The sequence below is a fragment of the Argiope bruennichi genome, chromosome X2 (assembly GCF_947563725.1).
Source record: "Argiope bruennichi chromosome X2, qqArgBrue1.1, whole genome shotgun sequence".
Lineage (NCBI taxonomy): Eukaryota > Metazoa > Arthropoda > Arachnida > Araneae > Araneidae > Argiope > Argiope bruennichi.
The window spans coordinates 44,415,149-44,442,546 of NC_079163.1; the positions used below are offsets into that span (position 1 = coordinate 44,415,149).

Genomic DNA, 27,398 nt, shown 5'->3' on the forward strand with positions numbered 1-27,398 from the left:
ATATTTAAATCGGAAATTCATTGAATACAAGCTCTATATTGGAATATTTAATAATTAATTTTTAATAATAAACATAAAAAATATTTAATTGCGCTAAGGCCAAGCCTCATGTCAGAATTTTTATGGCGAAAATTTTTATTCTTTTCACGAAGTTGTGCATATATAGTTAATCATGCTAAAATTTAATTCCTGATCACCCATCTCGCATAAAAATAGTACATTGATTTTTATCTATTAAAATAAATAAAAAACTCATTGAAATGTGGATGAATTAATCAATAGTATAACATATTAGATCACTAGTAATACTAAAGCTGTGTGGGCCAGTGGCGCAACGGATAACGCGCCTGACTACGGATCAGGAGATTCCAGGTTCGAATCCTGGCTGGCTCGTTTGCCTTTTTTTTTCTTTGTTTATTTAGTTATAACTTCATTTTATTTTTATATCTTCTATTAATATTTTTTGCAATAATACAATAACATCAATTTTCTTAACGAAAATAGAATTTCGAAAGTGTAGTTGCCAATTCTACTTTACATTTCACCATGCACGGTGTCATAATTTATAGTTTTAAATAAAGATTTAAAAAGCATAAGAACAAGGGGCAAACTGAACTTTTCATGCAAGTAGAAGAATATATTTAGTGACTCTTCCTTGTTTTTCAAGAAATTTCGGCGCTATAATAATTTTTTTTTTCCAAATTTATTAATGTATTTCGATTATCATGTTTTAACTGGTTTTCCGAGAAATATCTTAATTTGCTTTCTTTTAATCGCTTGAATTCGATTTATATATATATATTAAAATCGATAAATTAACAAAATTTATCACCCATCCAAAAAACATATTAGATATATTACTAATTACAATATATAAATATTGTATTTAAAGAAGTAAGGAATATCAAATATAAATGCAGATTAGTACTGTATTTTAAATTAGTTTTTGATAGATATGTAGCGTACTGATATTTTGGAACTATATTGCTAATTTGAGAATTTTTTAACCATAAACAATCAACCAATTTTAATATTTTTTACATCTTATTACAACTGTTACTTTCTCATTTATTTCTATATCTAATAATCATAAATTAAAATTAAAATTTATTCAAACTATCTAGTAACTCAATTGAATACAATACGTAGAATTCTAAGCTCTCTTCAGACAATAATTTTCTTAATCTATTCATAATGATTGTCAGAATTGAAAATGTCCTTTCACTGTTCACTTGAATAATTGATAAGGTGCAGATGACTTTATAATGTTTATGCTTTATCATGAAGCCTGAAAAACCTGTTTGATTTTTCGATGCTGTAATCTTTCACATGCGCGATGTGCAAGTTTTTGAAATTTGGACCTATTAAGTTCACGTCAGTTTTTCAAATGGTAAGATTTAGTTATCGTGTTGTTTTCGCAATTTTTAAAAAAATGTTTCATGCGTAGTTTTCAACAATGTCAATGTACTGTCATAAAGAAAAACAAATCAGTTTTATTGTTCCATCTAAAGTTGTTCTATTAAAAGTATCAGTGCAAAATCTTTTTAAATTCTTATGATATAAAATTTTCTTTTGTTGTAATAAAATACTGCCATTTTCATTGTTTCACTAGTTTTTTAGTCCAGTTTTGTTTTCGTCATTTCTTAAAATAAATTTACATTTTGGATATTTAAACATCTTATTTTGAAAGATTTAATTTTTAATAATGTTTTAAGTTGCGTTTCCCCTTATATCAAGATAATTTGTTCTGGTGATTATGTTTTTCATTTATTTAATACTAATGGTCTTTGACGACTCGTTAGCCGTAGAGACCATTTCAACTAAATATGTTGCTTTCTTTTAATGATTTCTTCAACAAATTAATTTTAGATTTCAAATTTTAGTAGACATATATCATGTGCTCTTTTAGAAATCTCTCATCGTTCTGTTTATTCTGCTATATATATCCTTAATTTTCTATTGTCTTACCTAAAATTTGAACTTTAATTGGAACTAAACTGCAACTAATACAAATTTTTGTTGCAGAAGCTATTAAAAAATGGGCAAACTGTACAAATTTTTCATGATTGTTTTCTTTTAAACCTAAATTTAATTGCAACCATAAGAAAATTTCAAAAAAAATTTTTAAAGCGTACTTCAAACAAAACATCACACATCATAGAAAAATAAAACGTATTTTCATACCTTCATCACCACCAACGAAAATAAACTCCTGAATTAAATATTTCTAGTAGTAATGAAAACAATTTTTTTTTCGAGAGTGAAATATATTGTTATAAAAAAAGATTTACAATATTTTTTAAAAAATTAATTCAAAATAGACAATGAACTGTACAACAATTAACCTTTTATTTACCAAATTATTCATCATTAATTATTCAAATTTATTTTTGCATCATTAATTAAGTTTTGGCGCAGAAAAAATAAAGAAAGAAAAATAACTTTTTAATTAAATAAAATAAAATAATTCATTTTATTAATAATGAAAGATTCTTACTTTCTGCCTATAACTGATATCTACTACTTATTGCCAGAGCTAAGCTCTTTGTGTTCTTTTGAATACCATCGGCAAACACAATTGTATTGCGAAGATGTCAGTCTGATTTAAATGGCACTTTTAAGTACCGTCGGTAAATAAAGCATTGAATAGGTATCATTGAATTTTTTGAATTTCAAGATGGTGTAAAATTCTTTTTTTTTTTTAAAAAAACGTTCAGCGGTTTTTGGGAAAAAAGTGTCAAAACTTCCCTTAATTTTTAAGTAATTAAAATTCTATTTAAAATTTCAAACACATATTTCTAATGTCACATTTTCTCTTCCCAATGTATATCTGTGTCTAATTTGATTACTGTTGGTAAGACACAGAAGTTCTCATCCTTTTTTGGACCACCGTCCACTTAGCATGAAAAGAAAAGCATTTCAACTCTCCTTCCCTCTTCTATTATAGTTAATGATATTAAATTTGATATTTCTGGAACCATTGCTGCCCTCATAGATGGTTCCCGACCCTAATGGGCAGCGGTACCGCCCCTCGTTAGGAACTTATGGTCTTACGGCATGTACTGTAGAGCGATATAACACATACACACATATATTTTCATCTTTATTACTATTAGAGATATTATTAACTTTAGCTAAATAAGTTATATAATCGTAATTTAAAATCGTTTTATGCATAACCAACAGAAAAACAATCGTCATTGAATATCTCGATTTTTAGCATGTTTTATCCTGCATAAAAAAATTTATTCAAATACCAATAAGTTTTCAGTTTTTGTTGTTTTTCGTTGTGCGCGAAGCTATTCATTCCTTGATATTTTGTAATAATTAATTTTTAAAATTTAAGTTACATTACATTAATGAATTCAAAGTTGATTTATATAACTAAATTTTTCCAAATGAAAAAAAAAAAAAAAAAAAAAAAAAAAAAAAAACCCTTAGCTGATTGCCGGAAGTGACCAGTGTTTCATGCAACAAAAGTAAGAAACAAAAATTTCAGCTCACTTCTTAAAACAATTTTTTTTTCTTTGCTAATACACATTTCTTACTCTCTGCTCTATAAAAACAGGGATACCATATTTTTCTCTAACTGTTTACCCTGAAAAATTATCCAGAAATCTATTCATCTTGATGCCCCTTTGCCTTCCCGACAGTGTAAACATGATTAAATAAGGGCCCCCAAATACATAAATCTAAGAAAAGGCGTGTCTGGTTCTTTTTCCTAAGTATGGTATTATTCATCAAATACATCATTCTTCTGAGCCCTTGTAACGATTTTAGCGGTCGAGAGAAGACTTTCTTTTACTATAGAAAGACCAGTTAGTTTGTCCTTCAATTTTTGTGGACAAATAAAAATAATTAAATAAATTAATAAAAATTCATAGAAAAATAAAAGAAAAAGAACGTGTCGTTTAGTCACATCTCCCAAAGACCACACGATTCTACCAAAGAGGGATAGCATCTCTTCCCTCCCGCCTGAGGACACCGACAGTCGTAAAAAGTTTTAAAAGCTCTCTACCGCAGGCCTCAGAAACGGTTGCGAGTTTGTACCAAAAGGCGATTTCTTGCCATTTTGTTTATTTAGTTTCTAAAGGCGAAGGAAATTCTAGAAATTTTCTCTTAGTGTATGTTCTTCCCTTTCTTGTACTTTTTCTCTTTCACACACAATCCTGAGGGCCTAGATTGTAGGGCCTATATTTTCCGAAGTGTAAAGGGTTCCACTTGCCATCGGGCAAGCTGGCAACCCGCCATTACTAAGAAAACTCATAAATTCACTCAAATATTTCATTCTCTTTAGTTTAATTATCTTAATGAACTGTCACAAATACATCACTAGCAATTATGACGATTGAGAGTATCAATAATTATATCAGTTTATTGAGCAAGGTAATGAATAAATAATTTCTCGAATCTGTTAAATAAAATACCTCAATAGCGAAAAAAAAAAAAAACTCACATTATTATGGAGATCTCTGAAAACATGACTTAAAGCTTAAAAAAAGTTTTGCTGACTTTTAGATACTTAAAATTTAAATATCATTAATTCCGCATTACACGAATGTTAGTAGGTTTTATTTAAAAATGCATGATGTTCCATAAATATATTTATGTTATTATCTTTTTATTAGCTTTCTATTTTTGCTGAAATAGAAACACATTTTTTTTAAACATTCAACAAAGTGTCGCCAATTTTTTGAAAAGATATTGTCACATTCATGCGTCTTTTAAGATCTTTGCAGAAAATACAAGATTTTAACTTATTCCTATTATAAATTTAAGCGTAATTTTTATGACAAATTTTCTAACTTAAGGCTTCTTGTTATATCTGATTTATAGCTGAAACATATTTTTGTGAAAACTATACATAAATAATTCACCGATAAAAAAAGAATGGTATGAAGAAAGTAGTATGAATTATCTGGAGTCTTGCTTTTCAATTGACAGATTGATCAGAATTCAAAATTTTCTGCAGAGATTCAAAAGAATTTCCATACTGGGATGTGTGTAATAATTTTCAATCGCATCTTTTTTCAATTCGTACACATTAAGGAGAAACGGTCACCTGAAAGCAAAGAAGATAAATTTCACATTTGTCACGTTATCTGCGTTGTTGACTTAGAAAATCTAACTCCGTGCTGTAGTTTTCCTTAAATTCTTCATTAAACAATTTAACTTCATTAGACGATTTAAAGCTCTTATTTTTTTCTTGACGATTCTAAAAGCGAAATAAACATTACAATACAATGACAAATCATTCGAACATCTGTGTTTAAAGTTATTATCATTAAGTAAAATAATTCATTATTGAAAGGTAAATTTATTCCTTAAAGTAAATTAATCGGCATACGGAAGTGCATTAATTAATCACCTTACGATTTTTCTCTTTCATTTTACTACTATACAAAAAATGCTTTATACCCTTTAAGTTCTTTGTGAATGAGAATTTTTTCGTACTTATTTTGAGCTCACGTTTGATTAAGTTATTCGTATTTTCTACCATTTAATTCCTGGGAATTGGATCATCGACGCTTAGCTCTGTTATCATATCGCTACATCTCTCTATGCTACCCAACATTATATTGAAATTTAAAGATTTTGTACGTTATTATTCCCCCCCCCCCCCCTTTTCTTCAGCTGGAGAAAAGAAACTCTAATTTTTGTATCAATTGCAAAATAGATGGCAGCACTAATACTTCCCCCATCATAAATTTTCCTCTTAGATCACTAGTCATTTCTGCAGATTTTTTTTTTTTATTTATTTGGAAATTTCAAACTATAATAAAGAAGTGGAAGAGAAAATATGAAATTTTTTGTAGGGATTTGGTTTATCGATTATTATTTTATAGAGATTCGGATTATCGACGCTTAGCTCTGTTATTTTGTTGTTATATCTTTCTGTGTTATCAAAATATTATATTAAAATGTAAAGATTTTGAACGTTATTTCTTTCTTCTTGTCTTTAGTTGAAGGAAAGAAGCTCTGATTTTTGCATCATTTGTAAAATAGATGGCAGCTCTAAAATTTCCCCCATCATAAATTTTCACCCTTTTCGATCATTAATCATTTGCTTTTGCAGATTTTTTTTCATTTATTTGGAAATTTCAAACTACAATAAAGAAGCGTAAGAGAAAATATAAAATTTATTCTCATGATAAAAAAAATAAAAAAGACGAACAGAAAAATAAAGTCAAATATTCTCATCATATTTCTATCTTGCTCAGAAGATGGCAGCACTAAATTTCATAACAGTTTAAATGTTAAGTTTTGTTCCTGTTTGGAAAATCCCCGCCGATTTTAACGGAGTTTTTTTCAGACTAAGTTATTCAACAATATATGCTACATTTTATTTTGTTATGATTTCTTCTCTTTTGGGAAGTTTCATTATCTCACTCTCACAGAACGTTTGCGGCTTATAACTAAAAAAAAAAAAAAAAAAAAAACTGTTTCCAATGTTTCAGAGAATTAAAATATGTAACCTTTAGCAAATTTTACAAAAGCGAAATAAGTGGAAGCCCATATATAGTTAGGTCCAAGATTAGGCAAGCAAGAAGACACAACTTTCAATTAACTTTTTTGTTGTAGATACCATGATAAAGCAACTGAATTGACGACAAGATTTCAGAAATGAAAATAAAGTAAATTTCCGGTTACGCGCAGAACTGGATAATCCGCAAAATGACCAAAAAGGAATACAAATTAATACAAAGATGCTTTTCGACGGCTTTTATTTACAGTAGTGTGTCTGTACATACAGTTACGACAAAGTAAACATTAGATTTCTGCACTTAAAAGCTTGCCGGATTACACTTTGACAAAAAAAGAGGGGGAAAGAGACCTCCCAGTTGTTTGCATTTGTTTTCTTATTATAAAATTCCTTTTTTTTTATTTTCTCGTTTATGAATAAAAACAAATAAGGAATTTAGAAATCGTCAAAAACTTTGAACTCGAGATTTTGACGGATCTCTACTTTGATTCCTGAGTCCAAAAAACACATTTGTAATATTATGTATGTTCGTAAATAAATAATTTTAAAACGCTTGAAGCCAGACGGATGAAATTTGGTACATGGTCTATATTTCAGATTTGTATATTTTTATCGAATTTTGAGCAAAATCCATTCAGAGGAAGCTGTTCTGTCTGTCTTCTCGAGTACAAGTGAACTTGATAAGTACAAAACGTAAAAAGTTTGATACCGGTGATTAAATTGACTCAGTTTAGCGTCCAATGCATCTAGCACCAGTTTAGCATCTAAAATGTAGATTTTCATCCAATTTTGAACCAAATCTAGTGAAGGGTTTACCGTCTATTTCCATAATTCATAAACGAAATTATTTAAATCATTGAAATTCGGTATGTGATCTTGTGACTACAACTGTAGTACCGTGTCAAATTTTGGTTGTAATTGATTGGTAAAAAGGAGTCCAAAATACTTATTCTCATGATAGATTCAGTGAAAATGCTAGATTCACCTTTACGATATGCATTTCCTATTTTTCGTTAGTGCTATACAAGGCATTCGTGGCTTTACTCAAGGTCCACAATTTTATGCAGGGAGGAACGTCGGTATAAACTTTATTGGAGAGTATGCGAGAAAGTTTCGAAGAGACTACTCCCGCTTGTTTTATTTGTGATAGAAATTTTCTAACAATGTCTTGGGATTAACAAATGCAAGTGATTCCCAAAGTGTAAAATCGATAGCAGATGATAGAGAGTTTATTTATAAGTAAACTAAGAATTTTTGTAACGAGCTTATTCTGGAAAACTCCTCTGACAATTTATTACGATGAGTTGAGCACTTATGAGCTTGAGCTCTTATGAGTTCTTTATTGCAAAAAATCGGGAAAAATAGTCCCAAAAATGAAATAACAACCTTAGTAACTTTCACACAATAAATAAAAAAATGCATCAATATTTCATTGCTCAAATTAAAAGAATGCAATAATTATCATCGCAATCTGAGACAAACTCTGATCCCCCCTCCAAATCACCTAATCTTACTCGCTGCATTTCTTTCCAAAGGATACAAATGACGTATAACAGCTGTAGATATACTGATAAACGACAAGTTGAGGAGAACAGCCGTTTACAGAAAGTCAATGAGAAAAAGTTAAAGATTAAAGAAATGAGTTCCAGAAAATGTGTCATTTATTAAATTACGTTATTTTTTTTCCTTAACAGTATCTGGCTTAAACTTATAATTATTTCAGTAAATAAAGTGAATATGTTTGAAATATATATGAAATATATGAATATATGAAATATGTTTGAATGAATGAATATATATGAAAATATGTTTGAATTTTATAATAAAAAAATTGAATTTATCATTGATGATTTTTTTTTTATTTCCAGCATCTGAATTTTTGCACACAATTTTTAAAAAAATATTTTTTCATATAAAATTATTCTTCTTCTTATTATTTCATATAAATTATTCTGTTACATCTTTGAATATGTAGCAGAAATCTATTTTATAATTATATATGATGTAAAACTATGATTTAAATGCTGCTGATAAAAATGAGAAATCCCACACTAATTTGCTTATAACATTTTGATATAAAATTGACAAGCATTAATCAAATTTTTGTCCTTTTAAAAAACTTCGTTTAGTTAAAAAAACACACAATAAAATAGTATATTAGTCATTGAAATTCTTAAAATTTCATGCAATTTTGAGTAATTTCAGCTCAAAATTGTATATGTTCGATAAAAGCAATTCTTAGAATTCTTTTAATATTTTACTAGGAGCTTCAACTTCATAGTTTTTTTAACCTTTAATCCTTTTAGATATATTATCTTAAGTGAAATGTCTTGTTTGGAAAATATCTCAAAAATTAAAAAGAAAGTGTTTTTTCTTATTAAAGAAAAAATTCTAGGAATGTAGTTTATCGTAGCCAATAAATGGCATAGCATTGTTTCTGCCGTTGTGATTTTTTAAGAGAGATTCGTATAGAAAACTTCAAAATTTTAATTCTGTTAATTAATTAATTTTGAAGCAGTAAAAAATTTAGTAATAACAATATTACTTTTTAAAAATTAATCAGGAAAATTGTTAATAACGATTTATTCAACAAAACTCTTAAATAAAAACGGAAAAAAATTGTATTTCTTCTTCTTTTCCGTTTAACTAAAGCATGAAGGGTTTTTATTTTTAAATCATGCTTTTCCATTTTTCTAAATCGAAATGTTAATGCAGGTATAAAATAAAAAATTATTCCACACACACACAAAAAAAAAAAAAAAAAATCGAAATTCGATAAGTTGGCAAAACAAATAAGAAAAAAACAGGTTTATTTTTAATATTAATATATGGAAAATGATAGAAGAATTCTATCTAACTATGATTTTTAAATTCAACCCCTTTGCTTTGCTTATTGCAATACCATATCTTCATTGATAACTGTAGTACCTTGTACAGTGTAGTACTTTTTAGTACTATCGAAGTGGTAATCAGATGGACTTCCGAGAAAATAATCATGAATATAAATAATTTTATGAAAATATAGTACAGGATTCTTATTACTTTCAGTTATGTTATCATATCAATAATGAATGATCATGTATTGAAAGCTATTTTGTGCTTTTCAGAAAAGTTTGATTAATATATATATAAGAAATAATCTAAGCATTATGAAAATTCCAATTAAAAATTATTTCTGAAACAAACTAAAATTATTTCTGAATCAAACTAAAAAAGCAGAATTGTATTTAGAGAGTGCTAATGCTGCTACTAATAAAAGACAGATGAACATAACCAACTTAGTAAAAATAAAAAGGAATAAAAATAGAATCAAAAGTACAAACAAAATAAAAAAGAATCCAGCCTGAAGATTTTCTCAAGGGTCACCTTCAGGCAGGGATTCAAAACAAGGGATTTTTTCTGTGAGGGGTCTGACTTTTTGTCCAACAATATTGACCCCTCGTGACCCGAAAATCCCATGAAATTGAAGACTAAGAGATACATCATTTTTTACAGAAATAAAACAATAAATTACAAAAAATACAACCTCCAATTTAAGCGAAAATTACAATAACATAATATAAACTATAAAAGAACACTCACAACTAATAATTAAGACAAAAAGGAAAGAAATACCAGTAGCAGGTAAAACATCTACCAAATATATATATATATAGTAAGAGAGAGAGAGAGAAAGGGAGAGAGATAAGTATGCATGTATGTAATGAATAGTTTATATTGCACCAAACACTTTATTATTGGGGAGATACTTTGTAGTGTAAAGTATATTTGTCTAGTTCCTGAAACCTTATTGTTTACAAGAACAGTTTGCTTGCTTCCCATTGGTTGGCAGAAATGTCTTCTGGCATTTCTTCTGCCCTCTCAAAATTTATATATAAGAATTTAGTCTAATAATAAGAGTCCAGAATCTAATCTAATCTCAATTTTGATTATCTTTGATATTAATCAATACATTTTGCTATATTTAATCTTTCTTTCAATATCAGCACCACCAAAGAAGAAATGATTAGTGCTGTCCAATAATAAAACACATATTTCAAGTTCATTCAACAAAATTTTTACTATTTTTAAATACATTTTTTTCCCCTTCAATTCGGATTCATTTTAAGACGTACTTGAACAGATTATCAACTTCATACAAAAAGTCAAAGTAATATTGAATATTTCATTAAGCATCTAATTAAAAGTGCTTATAATAATGAATATGCATTATATTTTCAAACTACACCATAAACAAAATACAGTGATAAAATACCATGCCCTTTTTCATCCACATACTAAATTCGTCCAAAATAAAATTTAGCAGCTCCGAATCCATCTATATGAAAATAAATATGATTAAAAAAAATCGTGTTCAAAACAGATTTAAATAAAACTTTAAATGAAGAAAATTCAATTACAATTGAACACGGATTAATAAAATTTGCTTATTTGAGGTGAAAAAAAAAAAAATGACTGAAAATTTGACACATTTTTTTTTTGTGGGATCCACTTTGCAATCGCAGATGTTCAAACGCTTCTCTGATTGCTAGCAGCGTAGCATTATAATTGGTTGTTAATGAAACAGAATGAACTCTGACTAGAGAATACAATGGACTGATTAATGCTGTTAATAAATGAAGAAACTTATACTCAAAATGGAAGTTATAATATTTTTTTTTAATTGCTGTCCATGAAACATACCAGCAAGGGAAGTATTTTACTGTCGTGTTGAGCAAAATTCAAAACGTCATAACTCTTACTGTTGAAAAGTATTTCTAACACATTATATATATATCCATAACGGATTTTCTATTGCTTCTTTCATACTAAATGCAACTGATAATCTAAAAGAAGACTGGATTCCTGCGATAACATTGAGGGCGAAGAACTCTTATTTACTAACAAAAGAAAACACTTCCATATTATTTTGTATTCATTTTTCTATAAATTGCACTTCTCAAAAATAATATTTTATTTGGATGTATCTATTATACAATTTTTCATACCTGAACACGCAATTTTGAAACGGAAAAAATGAAATTAAAAAATAAAATTAAAAACGGTGTCATTAATTGTATACGGCTTCTATTTTCTCTAAAGAAATGGCAGGGAAAGTAGTATGTATCATCTTTTTTTCTTTATAATCAAAATTTTTTTTCATAAATATACAGGCGTGCTGTATTTTGTAATGATCTTGGCATAAGAAAAGATAAAATTTTCAAATTGACCAATTTTGTCTGTGAGGGACATGAGAAAATCTATAACTTTTTAAAAATTAAAGACAGGTTTCCCTAAGCCGATTTTAAACATTTTTGCAATATTCAAATTTAAGCATGCGTAAGTCATCTCGGAACATCCTGATATTCTGCAGTATACAGAGTTTCTCAGGGTTTTGTTGTCAGCATGGCTTGTGTAAAAAATTTCAAAAGCAGAAATAGAGAACAGGATCCAACACAGAATGCTGCTCTCTGTTTTGTCTGATAAGACAAAAATATATTTTTCTTTTCTTTTTGTTTCGAAAATTTATCAGAATTTCTCCACAAAAAACACTAAAAAAACATCCCTTACAGAATCATCAAAAATCCCTAAAAAAATTATCTTTGTTCCTAAGTAATAGCTTGCCATGCAAATAAATTAAAGAATCCTCTTAATTGTGAAGAATTTTGGAAAACCTTAATAATATTGCCAATATTTTCATATGTTCTTTTCATAAAATTATATATTCGTTTGTAGCATCAACGGTTATTGTAATTCACAGAAAACAACACGTGTGCAAAATATTTAAAATATTTTGAAAACAGTATTTAATGCTTTACTCTCATTTTTCAGCAAGATTGTGTTTGTGATACCTCAAGCAGTATAAAGTTTTTTGAAATTTCCTCAAATAACGAAGAATTTTATCTCACGGAAAGTAATTCAAATTTTTCTTTGACAATAGAACTTAACAGTTAGCTTTAATATCCAGTTTTATCTTGCATTAGCTGATATATACGGCGTTGTGGGAAATTAAAATACTTTTCAGTACAATGTTTTTAATATAGTAACGATTTACATTATACAAATTCCTTTTTAAAACGTCTGCATTAAAATAAAAGAGAAATTAAAATAGAATTTTTAAAAATAAAGCTTTACCTTGAAGCAACCCAAAATTTTTCATTGCAGTTGTCAGAATTGCACTATAGAAATTTATCGAAATATCTTTTTTCTAAAGAGAAAATTAACTAACAAAAAAAAAAAAAAAATACTGAACGAGAAAGTGAATGCCCCCCCCCCGCAAAATAACAAAAACAGCTTGGAGTGGGGGAAAGAGAGAGAGAGACTGAAATGGAAAAAGGTATTAGTTACCCAGGCACCAAGTGGAGCTGCAAAATTTAGATTTCACTCACCACTAAGTTTAAAAGAAAGAAACAAAGCGGACATTAATTTAATTCGTTGGTATTTTTATTGTAAAATAACAACATTAGTTAAGAATTTATAATACAAAAAGTGAAAATAAACAATAAATAATAATAAAATAATGATAATAATAGAATAAAATACAATAAAACACAACATCAGATAGAATTTCAACACATTTTTCATTAAACTCACATTTATGCTCCTAATTTTCAAATATAGTTAGCACATATAAAAAATATAACATTTAGATGCAATTAATAAATTATAAATTCAAGCCGCTAGTAAGAACTTCAGATGTAATCTTTGAAAATATATATTAGAAAGATAAAAGAACAAAAACCAAAGCTGCAGTGTACTAATAAGTTCCATATGAAATGATATTCTGTAGACAAGAAGTGAATTAAAAAAATGCAATAAATACCGTTTGAGTTTGGCCCATTTTTCAGAGTAACAAAATTACAAAGAAACAACATACAGAACATTTAAGACAAGTTAATTAGCTCATATAAAAAATATAACATTTAGATGTTAGATGATGATGAAGAGCAAAAATTGATATGTATGTACATTACACATTCTATACAAACAATTTAGAAGATACGAGAAAATACAAAATATTCTGAATAATCTTAACAGAGTACACATTTTTAGCTGAAGCTACAGCACAATTTATAGTAGAACTTCTCATAGTAAGTTCAGCACATTTTCAGATATCATGCCACCAAAGAATCAGAAATATAATTTTACAGAAATTAGATAATTTAATGGTATATTTAGAGGAAAAATTGCCCTGGAATCAAATTCAGTTATAAAAAGCTCCTGTGTATAATAGTCATATGTGACACTTATAATAAGAGTTTTGGGTTTGAATATTTATTATGGTTAAATATTGAAATTTATTATTTTATTGTATGGTAAAATTGTGCCTATTACCAATGTACTGAAAAGAACCAAACATATATAGTAAACTTGCAAATAATACATTTTGTAAATACCATCTCTTTCATTAAATTTTATCTGTTTTATCTAATTGTTCTGTTTTAAAGTGAAAATTCCTAATTGCATCAATTTTTTTGGGAATGCAATAAGAATCCATTAGAACTAGATAGTACATTTTACTTTTATATAATTAAAATTCATATTTTTAAATAAAGAAAAGTCTTCAAAATTTCTTAATAACTCGAAACACTTTTATAATTAAACACAATTTATATGAAGTCAAAAGAACAGTTATATCATATTTTAAAACATATAATATGCGCCATGATTGGTTTTATAATCTGAAAAAAGCAAATGTCTCACCAAACTATTTGAAAAAACAACTTGTTAAAACAAATAACATGGAGTCAATACTTCAAATACACGATAAAATATTTTTTTATCGGCGAATGCTAAACAAAAATATATCAAAATAATTTAATGAAATTTTACAGTCAGTGCACAAATATATACATTATCTACGTCTTATATTTTTGAATTAACTGAAGAAGTATATGATTTGGAGTAAGAATTTTATGAGCAAGAATTTCATTTGTCATAGGACTAGTTTCTTTTCCATTTTCAAGCCACTCTTCAATTGCCTGTTTTTCATAACTATAACCATCTATAAAAAAAAAAATGTAACTGTCCAAAAGAATATTTAAGCATTTAGATTTTATAAAGCTTCACTGGATAAAAATAGGAGTCTTAAAAAGCTCTTAAATGATTTTAGCAAAAATTTGGTATCAAGTAAATGATACAAACAGTAGTGATAAAATACTTTTTCAGTAAACGAGTTCCATAAATCACAACAATTAATAAATGCACTTGAGGGAGAGAAAACAAAAACAAGGTTCCACAGTTATGATAATAGTGAAGCATCATGATTGTATCTACATAACCACTAAAATTTCAAATGCAAACATTCACTTTTATGAAGTACTTACTGATTTCTTAGAGAAAAAAAAATCATAACAAGTATTGTAACAAATTAGTATTTATAGGACGAAAAATATAGTGTAAGATACAAGCAAAAATATGCAAAAATAATCAGTATGGTCAGAGAAAGGCACCAAAACAAAATATTCTAATTAACTTTACAAATGTTCCACATATTTACCTACACAAATGATTATACTTTGAATAACGAAGAGTGTGGACAAGAAAGATGCAAAAATTGTGGCAAGGGAACTACTTAATCCTTAGATCTAAAAGCGATTTAAAAATCAGATACAGTTGGTAGATTTCATGTCCATTCATCAGTATGCGGTGTTTCTGTATTATTATTGATTGCTTCCATATTTTTTTGTCAGTGTCTTAGGATTATGGTTATTACTCATGACATTGTTTGAATGTCCTTTACGGCTTTTCAAAGCACAGATAAATCAACAATACATGAAAATGGATGATGCCATTCAAATTTGTCGAAACTTTGTAGCTGTAAGAGTAAACGTTACAGCTTTTATTTTTTTCTTTTAATTCGACCGCATATTTTGAAATACATTTATCTAAAATTTTATTTGTATCCACTAATGGTGATGGCAACTAGGAGTTCATATTTCGCAAAATTATTTCACGATTTAAAGAATGGAAATCTCATTACTTTTAATAAGCAAATATACAATATTAAACACAAAATATTACTAATTTAAAATCTCTAACATAATAAAAACGATTGTAAAATATAAACCTTTATTTAATATTTAATGCTAAAAATTTTAAAGGCAGATTATTTAATGGTTAGAACTGTATTTATCCATTAAATGAAAAGATAAAAGGCAGTTAAAAATGAATAAATTCTTAAAAACCACAATAAAGGATTATAATAATAATTTAGCAAAAATAATTAATTGAAATAATTCAAGTACCTGCAGCCACAACTGGATCCCTCATGACCTCATGTGTAATTGGACAACAAAATTCATTAAGCACCATTTCATCTTCTATGTCAGATACAGCATGTTGCCATAAAGGATTCTTCAAGTATTGAATCGCACGAAGAATTTTGTTCCTTTGTCCCAAACTATCTGTTAAAAGATTTTTAAAAAATTTGCAATTTTAAAGAATAATGAATTAGTAAAAATTATGAGATTCAGTACAATTATATTTAAATCACAATAATTTTACAGTAATAAACAATACATGTCCATTCAGAAAGGATTAATTTTGAAATTCTAAAATAAATTACAACTTAAAATCTACACATTTCCCTAAGAAATTTTATATTTAAAAATGAAAGAACATAATATACGAAAAACAACTATATCATACAGATTTTTAGTTTTAAAAAGAATGCCAAAATAAAAATCAAACAAACAACCCCCCCCCCCTTAAAAACGACTTAAACATCGGCATCTGTAAACATTTATCAAAAAACACAAGATATAATATTACGAACCAACATTTTATCAGTTTACAGAGAAAAATTATCAGTCATATAAAATGAATTCTTTGCAAAAGAAATGGAATTTTAGAAAATCATCAATATTTTTAGTTTTTAAGATGGAAAATCATCTACAAGGCATTCATCATTTTTAGATGCATAAACATATCAATTATTATTTTTAAATAATATCTAAGCACATCAAAGTAGTTTAAAAAGAGTGCTTGTAATTTATCAGTGCAGTTTTATTATTTGCAATTGTTGATAAACATATTTTCTGGTAAGCATTAAAGTTCATTATTTATTGATTAAAAAAAAAAAAAGAAGAAGAGGAAGAAGGAAGGAAAGAAAGAGAAGGAATTTAGCGACATGTTTTAACTGTACTTTACAAAGGAAAAATTATTACAATAACAAAAATACAAACCATAAATTTTATAGCGATCAAATCACATAAAACTATTTAGAAACTTACCAATTTTCAAAATACTCGAAAGATTTTCATGATTTAAATACATAAGTTCTTTCCCATCAATTGAATTTCCAGAGAAGATTTCAATATATTCTTCTAGTTTCAAAGATTTCAACCAATTTATGACATCTTCAACAGTCCACAATAAAAAGCTCCTCTTGGGAGGGGAGCATAAGATACCCTTTTCTTTAATAGAGGAAGGATTATCCAAAGAATTAAAAATGTTTTCTCTGTTTAAAGTCCACAACACAACAGTTTTATCATTTGATCCAGTAGCTAAAAGCGATCCATTAGAGAAAGCACAGCAAGTGACATACCTATAATATATGCATAGTACATTGAAAAAAAAAATGTAAACACATATAATAATGTTTATAAAAACTTTATTTGGTATATTACTATATCAAAACTTTTTTCAAATCTAAATATCATTAATTTTTAACTTAAAAGACTCTGAAGATAAAAGTATATTATACAGAACTATATATATAAAAAAAAACATTGCTGTTTGTCTGATGACAGTCTAAGCTACTTTATTTAGAGAACCCCCTTTTTTTATCAAGAAGGAAGTAAAAAATAAAACTTAAATGGAATTGTCGGTCTAAAATATTAGTCACATTAGTGGATTTTTTACTACTGGCGCACATATTCCAAAACATTTATTTCTGTTCTTAAAATGTTCTACAGTAAGTCTTGCCTAATCAGATCCGCTTTCAAAGACAAAACAATTAATAATTGTTATTGTCAAAATTTGTATTTAATTTCTGCTAAAAATCAACAATAATTTGAAACTCATTTGCAACTATATTGTATTGCAACTCAAAATCCAAAGATGTTTACGAGCGATTTGCTCAGTGTTTTTTTAGGAACACTAAGGAAAATGTAAACTAAAACTTCATAGCTCAATAGATCAACAAATAACAACGTTTTTCATTTGCTGTAAGGAAGTACACTGCATGCATTTATATATGGTTTAGTGGAATGAAAGAGAAAAAGAAAAATTGAATCCATGTGTCATGATACACAAAAATCTGAATCGTACTATTTTTTAAAATAAGATTTCAGATTAAATCTGCGGAAGTGATCGAACGAATCTTCCTCGCATAATGTCTTATAAAGGTATTAACACCATGAGTTCTCAATATTTTAATATCAGAGTCCTACACATAACTGTTGTGTGTTTCAAAGAACAATAAAGAAAATCGTACTTGTGTATACTTGACAGTATGCCAATGGTGAACAAGAACCAGAAAACTTAATATTTAATTTGGACGCCTTTTTGCATGACCGACAGAAGGCAAAATTTGAGACAGAACTACAATTGGAATCACAACACATAACAAATTTCATTCATTGTGTTTTTAGGTTATCGCATTTAATGCATGCAAAATTACAAACCAATAAAAGGTAATTTCTTGACAGATATGGTCCCAAATTTGATAAAGATCTACGCTTTAGATGTTAAAGCGGTGTATCAAATGTTACCCATTTGGCTCTTTTCGTTTAGTATTATTATCGTGTTCGCTTGCATTTGGACAGCCGGACAAACAGACTTTCTCTGAATGGATTAAGTTCAAGATTCGATAGAAATCTGTAAATTTGGTATAAGGACCATATAACAAGTTTCATCCGCCTAGTTTAAAGCATTTTTGAGTTTTTATAGACATTTCGAGTTTTTCATAGACAGACAAACAAACTTCCAGAAAGGCGTTTTTCGGCAAAACCTGGAGATTCGTCAAAACTCCAAATTCGAATTCTTTGACGATTAAAATATTCTCTCTTTGTAAATTTCGTATAACAGGAAGTAAAAAGAACTTTTGGAATATGCAAGCACTGATCTAGATTTTCGTATTTCTGTAATGATATGGTGTTTTACAGGTTTAGGCATAAAATTTCAGAAATCATCATTGTAAAAATTACCTAAATTGAAGATAATATATGAAAAAAAAAAAAAATGCAAATGCCTACTTCAATGAAGGGATTCATTGAAAATTTGAAAACATCAATATCAATGTTTGAGTGCATATTTTATCAATCAGGAGTAAAATAAATAGAATGAATTGCTTCCGTCTATAAATCTGATTGTGGTTTTTTAATTATGTTTTTCCATCTCATTTTAGCCAAGGATTTTAATATCAACAATTATCCTATTTTCTAAGTTCAGTTTTTAAAATAGTAAATAACCCGGACATAAATTAATTTACAATTAAATTAAAATATTATATTATGAAATATTATTGGATTGTCATCATTGAAGTCTTTTTTTTCACCGATTTCTTTTGTAAGAAATTAATAAACATTATTTTGAAATATGTATGCAAAGAATGTTGGCTGTTTACAGACATATTGAGAAAAATATTACATCATTATCAATTTAATATGAATCTTTAATTAGAATACTTTAGTGAATAACTTTGTAAGCTTTCACTTCATCTCAAATGTTAAATAAATGGAAAATTAAAATTGTGAATAGCTAACTGTAATATTTTGTTAATAAATTTGATCTGTTATAAAAATGAATAGCTCCAGCATGAATAAATTAGAAAAATTATGAAGGATGGCAGAATAAAAGAAAATCATGTGTAAAAAACAGATGCAACAGTATAGTGGCATATATTTTACAAAGGTCCCTTCTACTGGAGATTTATCAGCAAAAAAGCAGATATTGGGTTCCTTACAATGTGTCAAATACATATTTCAAAAGAAAATATCAATGAATAATGAGACGTGCAAATTATTCCAAAAATAATTCACTAATAATCTATAATTTATGTTTCTAAAAATAATTTGGAAAGTAGGGAACCTTTATATTGAGTTTAAAGTATCTTTTAAACTCAAAATAGCCATAAGCATCTAGTAATTAAATTTCAAGGATTATGCACATTCATTGGGAGCAAGCCAATTAAGAGGAAATGTTAACAGGAAAGTTAAAATAGTGAAATATATTAACATCATTGCATACAAAAGTTTAAATCAATAAAAACAGCATATATGTGGTATTATTATATATAATATCATCATTTTAAAAAGGTTGGATGAAAACTAGAAAAAATTTTACTGAAAATGGAATAACAGAAATGAAAAGTAGTTTCAAATATACATTACCTGTTGTGTCCTTCTAACTTCTGCAGTGCTTCTCCAGTTTTCTGTTTAACAAATCAAGTGAAAATTCATTAGAAAGATTAAAGCATATATTAGTATTTTAATTTTGTTTCAAAATTTGTAAATAAGTTATCTAGTCTTTTAAAATATATGACAATAATAACTTCATCAAATGTTAGCAGAAGAATGATAGAAAAAAAAATTTAAAATAATACACACGAAAATAATAACAGTATAAAAAAGACATAATTTTTATAAAATTGAAAAAAAAAATGTTTAGTTTTTAAAATAAATATTTAAATGATCAGAGATATTAACATAAAATTTAGTTTCTTTGATGTTTATTGATAGTATTTGAAAGTATAGTATTCACTTTGCTGCTACATTTATTAATTAAACTTCTGTTTCAATTTCATGCTTATATTCACACGTTTACAAATAATTGTAAGCAAAATGCCAACTTTAGAAAACGGATCACAGAAAAGTACTGACCAAATTAAGTAACTGACCAAATAAGGCAATGGAGCTATAAAAAGGTATCTGAGCATAATTCAACTGCAGTTAGTGATACGAATGTAAAAAGAAAGAAGGAAAAATCATTGGCATATGATAAAATCTTTCACAGTTTTGTGTTCAAAATAAAAACTATAGAATCAATGAATAAAACAATTATATCTATAAAACTCTTTTAAATGCACTCCCAAAACTAAATATAAATTTAGTTAATCCATATTTATCTTCTATCAAGCACAGTGCTACATTTATAAAGTATCTCTGCTTTTCTCCTACAGTATTGGAAAAGTTTACTCATTTAATGAAACAGGAGGAGAAAGAGGAATAATGCTCAATACAGATATATATATATATATATAAGTAAAGATATTTACCGGGTTCCATAGGAAAACAACTCTGTCCCCACCTCTGTAATGGAAAAAATAAAAAAAAAAAAATCATTTTCTTGAGAATTTCAGTTAGGAAAAATGCAAAACAAAAATAATGTACACATTTCCTTACGTTGAAGCTAAAATTGATCCATCGTAAGAAAATCGGCAAGCATTAACATTTCCAGTATGTCCTTCTAATTTTATAATAAGAGAAATTCTTTTAGTTGCACTAGCTTCTACAGACCAAATGTTCACAAAATCGTCATTGCCACATGTTGCTATAGTATAATTTCCAGTAAGGAAGCCATTTTCAGCTGAAATGATTTCATAAGCATTTCACTTTCTGGAAATACCTCAATCAATTTATCATAGGAAAATAGAACATTAAACTTGATAGATATAGTATATACAAATCACTGATATTTAGTGAATTATATCATAACCTATAACTTAGTAATAAATTTTTATTTTGTGAATCACATGGAAGATCTGATTGAAAATTAATACTTTTATAAATCATGTATTTTAATTGGTTGGGGGGGGGGAAGCCAAATAAGCACTAAATATTATGAAAAATGCAAAATGTCTTCCTCTCAGATAACACTTGAATTTTCTTTAATTATTGCTATCATTCAGGCTACACTGCAACTCAAAAAAAAAACAAAAAACAAAAAAAAAAACATACAAATTGTTGTTCAGACTATATACATTTCAGCAGAAATTAAGAAATCATAAAATTAATAGAAGTCAAGAAATACAGTTAATATTTGATCACATTTAGATATAAAATATGGCTGTCCTTCAGAATACAAATTGCATATTTCAGTTGTATATGATGTTAGTTAATTAGGTTGATTATTGGATAAGATTTTGTTGCTTATAAAATGTACCAAAGTGGATGAAAAAAAGAAGAATATTATATATGTCATAATTTACATATAAAAGTAACCTATAAATTGAAATCAAAATTAAATATATAATAAAAGCAAAAAGAAAGGAAAACATTGAAGCAGAATAAAAAAGAAAAATGCAAAGAATGCCAAATGAGAAATAAACAATTAAAAAACATAAATACATGTTTAAAATCCGTAAATATCCGTTTCTTTTGATACAATTGCTTCTTGATTTTCATCAAATAATTAAAATTACTATTCTAATTGCTAGTAAAGGAAAAATTTAAAAACATCCACAATATTACTTTGCATCTATTTTCAATTCTGTCTTTAAAATCTCCTCGTTGTTTACATTTAATTTGTTGGTTTCTTCAGATTTAGTTAAAGAATAATTAATATAAGTGGTTCCCCAAGATTTATGCAGCTATTCCTTTGGAATTTTTGAAAAGTGTAAACGAGGGATAACATTAAATATTAATAAGTTAAACTTTATTTTATAATACAAAAGATATCAAACTTCCATTAGAAGGACAATTTTATTTCTAAAATATACTGAAATCAACTTCAATACCATCTAACATTTATAAATTTTTCAGAAATCTAGCTATGCTCAAATAATATTCAACATACTCACAGACAGCTTCATATTGGGGGCTAGAATCACAACCGAGAATGCCAAGATCATGAGCATTTGTGATAGAACATAAATATTTCCCATGGCCATACCGAGCATCCCACAGCATAATATCACCAGCAGTAGAGCACGATAACAGAAAAGCACCATCAGGAGTAAAAGTTATAGCTGATATCATTGCTTCATGAGCTTCTAATATTCTACAAATATGAATTGGAACATCAGACAAATTGCAACAAAATTATTGCTTTAAATCCCAGAACTTATCTGAACTTTGATTGAATCAAATTAAAAGAAAAAATACTTCTGATGATGTTGATTACCTAATGACTGATTTTGTAGTAATATCCCACAATACTACCTTTTCATCATCCCCACCAGTTGCAAACATAGCAGAAGTGGATGAGAAGGAGCAGACACGAACAGGCGGACCTTCAAGATGTTGTATTTCATCCAACTTTTGTCCATCCTTTTTAAAATAATAAGAGAAGAAAAATGAATATTTTAGGACACACACAGTCATTAAAAATGTAAATTATAGAGATATTTAATTTTTATTTTGAATTTTTTTACATTGATATAATTATCAATAACTATAGACAAAAATATATCTTCTAATATTTAAAATTTCTTTCAACTACAATAAAAAATATAACTCCAACAAGTGGAATATTGTATTTTCATAGTATGACATTAACTTTAAATAGTATAAAATAAAAGCTATTAATTCAATGAGTCACTGGTTCAATACCATAATGAAAAAGTAAATAGAAGTAAAAAAAAAAAAAAAAGTTATAAATCTTGAAAAAAATTTTCATGCAGGCATATAAAAGAACTTTAATTGAATACTAAATATTTCAGATTTATTATCTAAACATAAACAAGAGGGAAAGGAATTTGCTCAACTCTTCTGAAGATGGAACATTTATGCTCCATAAAAATGTATTGTACTTTTCAATAAAGAAACAAAGAACAAAAAAATATTATATAAGAAAAGGGCCGAGCTAAAAAATTTCAAGCGCTATTAAAAACTAAAATATACAGAAGACATAATAAAAATAAAAGCCCAATCTTTTAATATTAAAAGCATTTGATAAAAGAGATAGCTCTTAATAAAAAGAGATATATAAAATTAAAGCAGACATACATAAGTAAAACTCCTAACTCAGTGAGATATATGGTCAGAGCACAAATTATTTGGGTAGCTTGCAATGCTTAAATATACTTCCCCCAAATATCTAACCTTTTCATTTTCCATTTAACTATCAGTTATTTTTGTAAGCATAATTTCTAATGTAAATTATAAAAAGTCAACAGCTTTCATACTATCTTTTAGTTGTTACATATTATTTAGAGTTATGATAAGGCATGTAATAATGAATGGATCAGAAATAAAGTATTACATTATTGCTTTTAATTAAAAACAATTTATCATATGAATAAATTAAAAATGGAAAGCTAAAGTATATCATAGTAAATAAGCTTTTTTTCATTCTTTTTTGGTTGTCAGATAGCTCTGAGCATTCTTATTTTTGCACAGTTTAAAAATTGAACTAATTTGTTTTTGTCTTAAAAATCATACATTATTTATTTATTTCTGAAATAATCTGTTAGACAAATTTAGCATTCTATCCTTGTACAGTGGGAAAATTTTGAGGAAAAGACTAGATTCTTAAGTAGGCTGTAGCTATAAAATGGTTTCTCAGTTTAAAAAAAAGTATAAAGATTAATATATATAGAAACCTTTAAGGATCACAATGGAGAAATACATTGGGTCACAATCTATTCAATATATAGCAATTTCATTAAGTTTTTGAAATCAAGTTCTGCATAAAAAAAAGTATTACATTTGATAATCTGCAAACTAAGCTCATGCATAATGAACCATCAGCTTAAATCAACCATGTAAAATTAACTAAATTATGCATTAACAAAATATTAGGCTATTTCACATTTCACAATTGAACTTGGGAATTCAAATATAATTTTATTTCAAAAGCTTAAAACTTCCCAAACAAACTTCAAAATAATTTTTTTTAATATTAAAATTCATAGATGCATCAGTCACAAACCTGAACATTCCAGAAAATTACTCTACCATCAGTTGAACAAGATGCTAAGAGAGTACCAAATGGAGAGAAACGAACACAATTCACACCATATGTATGACCTATCAGGGGAGAAAATTTAGCTTCATGGAAATGAAATTTTCTTTTCTGGTCATTTTCAGCTTCTTCAGATTCCAGGAACCACAGTCGAACACTTTTGTCACTTGAACAGGTAGCCAGACAGTCATCAAAAAAGTCACATCCCATCACATCACTGGAATGGCCTTCTAATACTTGAATAATTTCAGCAGTACTCATTGCTACAAACCTAATTTTTGAGTGATTAAAATCCTTAAAATATTTTATGAAATTATATTTTAAAATATCTAACATGTTATTTCATTCTTATAATCCATTTCATCTTTTATAAAAGCAATAAAAAACAAAAAATAAGCCTGTTAAACAGAAGGAAAATGCAAATTTTTATCTTCAAATTTATTAAAAATTATTAGCATTAATATAAAGTAATTGTTACTAAAAAGCAAAAATATAGATTATATTTCAGCAATCTCATTGTGTACAAGTGTATGTTTTGGTAAGAATGTGCTTTAAAATATATTTTAAAAATATATATATTAAGTATATTTAAAGAAAAAGTGTATAAATAAATTTAAAGAAAAATATATTTAAAGAAATGCAAATTTACTTAAAATGCAAGTAGAAATTCTCAAAAAAATGTTCTGCTGGCATTAAATTTACACAATATGAATTTAATACCAGTAGTAATAATTCATTTAATTAATAATAATAATAATTCAATGATTAATAATTTTTTTATAATAATTTCAACCATACAATAACTTAATTTATAAATAATTCATTAACATTAATAAATCAGTAATAATAATTTTATTATATAAAATTTAACCATAATAATTTATAATTTTTATAAATAATTTCATTTATTCAACTAAGATTATAATGAATTTGTCTCATTATTAATTAATGCTACCATTACCTCTACATATGATTAAAAATAATAATTAAAAAATCTCATTTACATTAAAATATTCTTAGATGCCATAACAAATCAACCACTAAGATTCCAGGTAATTGTAATATGATTGGCTGGTATACCTGTATAGTAGACTCATAGAATGGATTAAAGAAGTTTTTAAAATTCATTAATATAGTGCCAAAAAGTGAATTTTTGAAAAGTATGAAATGAAGAAAATTCTGGCGCAGTGACCAACAGAAAATGCATATTGTTACAAGAAATACCAACTTATAGGTATCATTTTTTTTTTTTTTTTACTTCTTTAGCCCTCCCCCCCCTCCCAAAAAAAAGCAACAATTTTTTTTTAAACAAGGAAGCATATGTACATTTAAATTTAGGATAAATGGACAAGCAGAACAATTTAAACACAATTAATAATGCCAAAATAGTTACTAATCATTTAGAAAAAACAGTAGAAAATTTAGAAATACTTTGCTTATGTACATTTTTTAAAATAAAATTTTAATCGTGTCAATTCAAAATTATGATTGTTATTTTATTTAACTTTGTTGCTGTTTAGATTGAACAGACAACTGTAGTGGTGGATATAAATAATATTAAGTAAATTTTATTTAACGAATGTCATAAAACAATTTTTCAAATGATACAGAGGATAATTTCAATATTTGTTAGTGTTAGAATTTTGTGCAACCAAAGGAATCTATAGTTTCATCAAAATTAAATAACCAAATTTCCATTTAAGTTTAAAAACTGTAGAACTGAATGGTTTTATGTTCATATCATTCAAATTTTTTACATGGTAGTTGATAAGAAGAACTTTGAAGTTATTAATTAACTTCATAAAATTTCAAGAAATATATCTTCTAATTTTTTTATTCTTGAACAATACAACAGAGTGCAAATATAAAATTCTTTCTTCTTTCTTTTAAGTTCAGTTATATTGTAGAAAAGTTTAAAAAACAAAAATATATTATACTTAGAATCATCCTTATAAAATCTACATTAAAAAAGTGATAAAATATTAATAAAAAATGTCATAATCATTTAAAATGCCTAATTTATGCCCTATTTCATAAATGCTTACGAGAAAAATTAATTTGCACAGAAGAATTCTCACTAAAACTATCTTTCTAAGACACACAAATGCAAGCTTTACCAATTGTTTTAGTAAGATTATATAACTCAAAAAATTTGAGAATTGACAAATAAACTCTCTTATATTCGAGAAATAAAGATTATAAGCAATTCTAATAAATTAACACTCTTTAAATAGAAAATAAATATTACATAAGATATAGATTTTTCCAATTAAAAAAAATAAAGCTACATATTTACTAGCCATCCTTACTCAGCATAGAAAACCCAACTCCTATATGCGATCAATTTCAAAACAGACGCAAAAATATCTATTAATCATCTTGCTTAGCATATATCGTTACCACAACAATATTTTCTGAAATCGAATTTACCAGCTGATAGCAAATAAACAAACAAAAACTTGCGGTTACGGTTGCCAAGGAAGTAACGGCGTTGTCCGGCTTCTGAATTAATTAATCGCACTAGAAGTTTTTTAAAACTGTGTCACCAAATGAGGACATGAAAATTTTTATTTGCCTATTTTTTTTTCCTTGACATTTTTTTGTATTTATCAATCAAGTATTCTATAAATTTTTGGTACGATTTTATATTCAATTTTACTGAGAAGTGACGAAAATTTGAGTAACGATTCCAACCTTAATAGAGATGCATAATCCACGATTTTTTGAATAACAAATAATATTGCTATTGTTATTTTTAAATATGCGTTCCAAATATCTGTTATTTCAATCATATTATTAATTAAAAATTATTACTTAATATTAAATATAAAATTTATTAATTGTAATTAATACATAATTTACAAATTTAAGTAACGTGTGATTGAATTAATTTATGTGTTTCAGCTTACTTCTTAAATTTTTTTTTCTCAAAACTATTTATTTATTTAATTTATTTATTAGAGTGAACTATTTTCTGGAAAAGGTGAGTTAAAAATATATGCAATTTCTTTAAAATGTTTACTTTAGTCCTATATTCTACCAATAGATGGCGCCAGCAGTAAACAGAATACATGTAATCAAAGTC

At 26.9% G+C, this 27,398-nt stretch overlaps 1 protein-coding gene and 1 non-coding gene across 3 annotated transcripts; one reads left to right on the forward strand and one right to left on the reverse strand.

Annotated features, from left to right (window-relative positions):
• The first annotated feature begins 320 nt into the window (after nt 1–320).
• Nucleotides 321–393, forward strand: Trnar-acg (transfer RNA arginine (anticodon ACG)). Its single transcript has one exon. It is a non-coding gene; the product is annotated as a tRNA-Arg (tRNA).
• A 12,612-nt stretch (nt 394–13,005) lies between these two features.
• Nucleotides 13,006–26,758, reverse strand: LOC129960914 (WD repeat, SAM and U-box domain-containing protein 1-like). 2 transcript variants are annotated; one of them, XM_056074646.1, is made up of 10 exons: nt 26,610–26,752; nt 24,281–24,584; nt 22,532–22,677; nt 22,209–22,408; nt 20,812–20,995; nt 20,685–20,718; nt 19,801–19,841; nt 16,699–17,012; nt 15,712–15,870; nt 13,006–14,468 (listed from the first exon to the last, which is right to left on the reverse strand). In XM_056074646.1, exons 2-10 carry the CDS (start codon nt 24,572–24,574, stop codon nt 14,323–14,325), a joined length of 1,518 nt encoding a protein of 505 aa, XP_055930621.1. In that variant the 5' UTR covers nt 24,575–24,584; nt 26,610–26,752; the 3' UTR covers nt 13,006–14,322. The 2 variants fall into 2 exon arrangements, with proteins under 2 accessions (XP_055930621.1, XP_055930622.1); XM_056074647.1 differs by having other exon boundaries at nt 13,009–14,468; nt 26,623–26,758.
• Between the last annotated feature and the right edge of the window lie 640 nt (nt 26,759–27,398).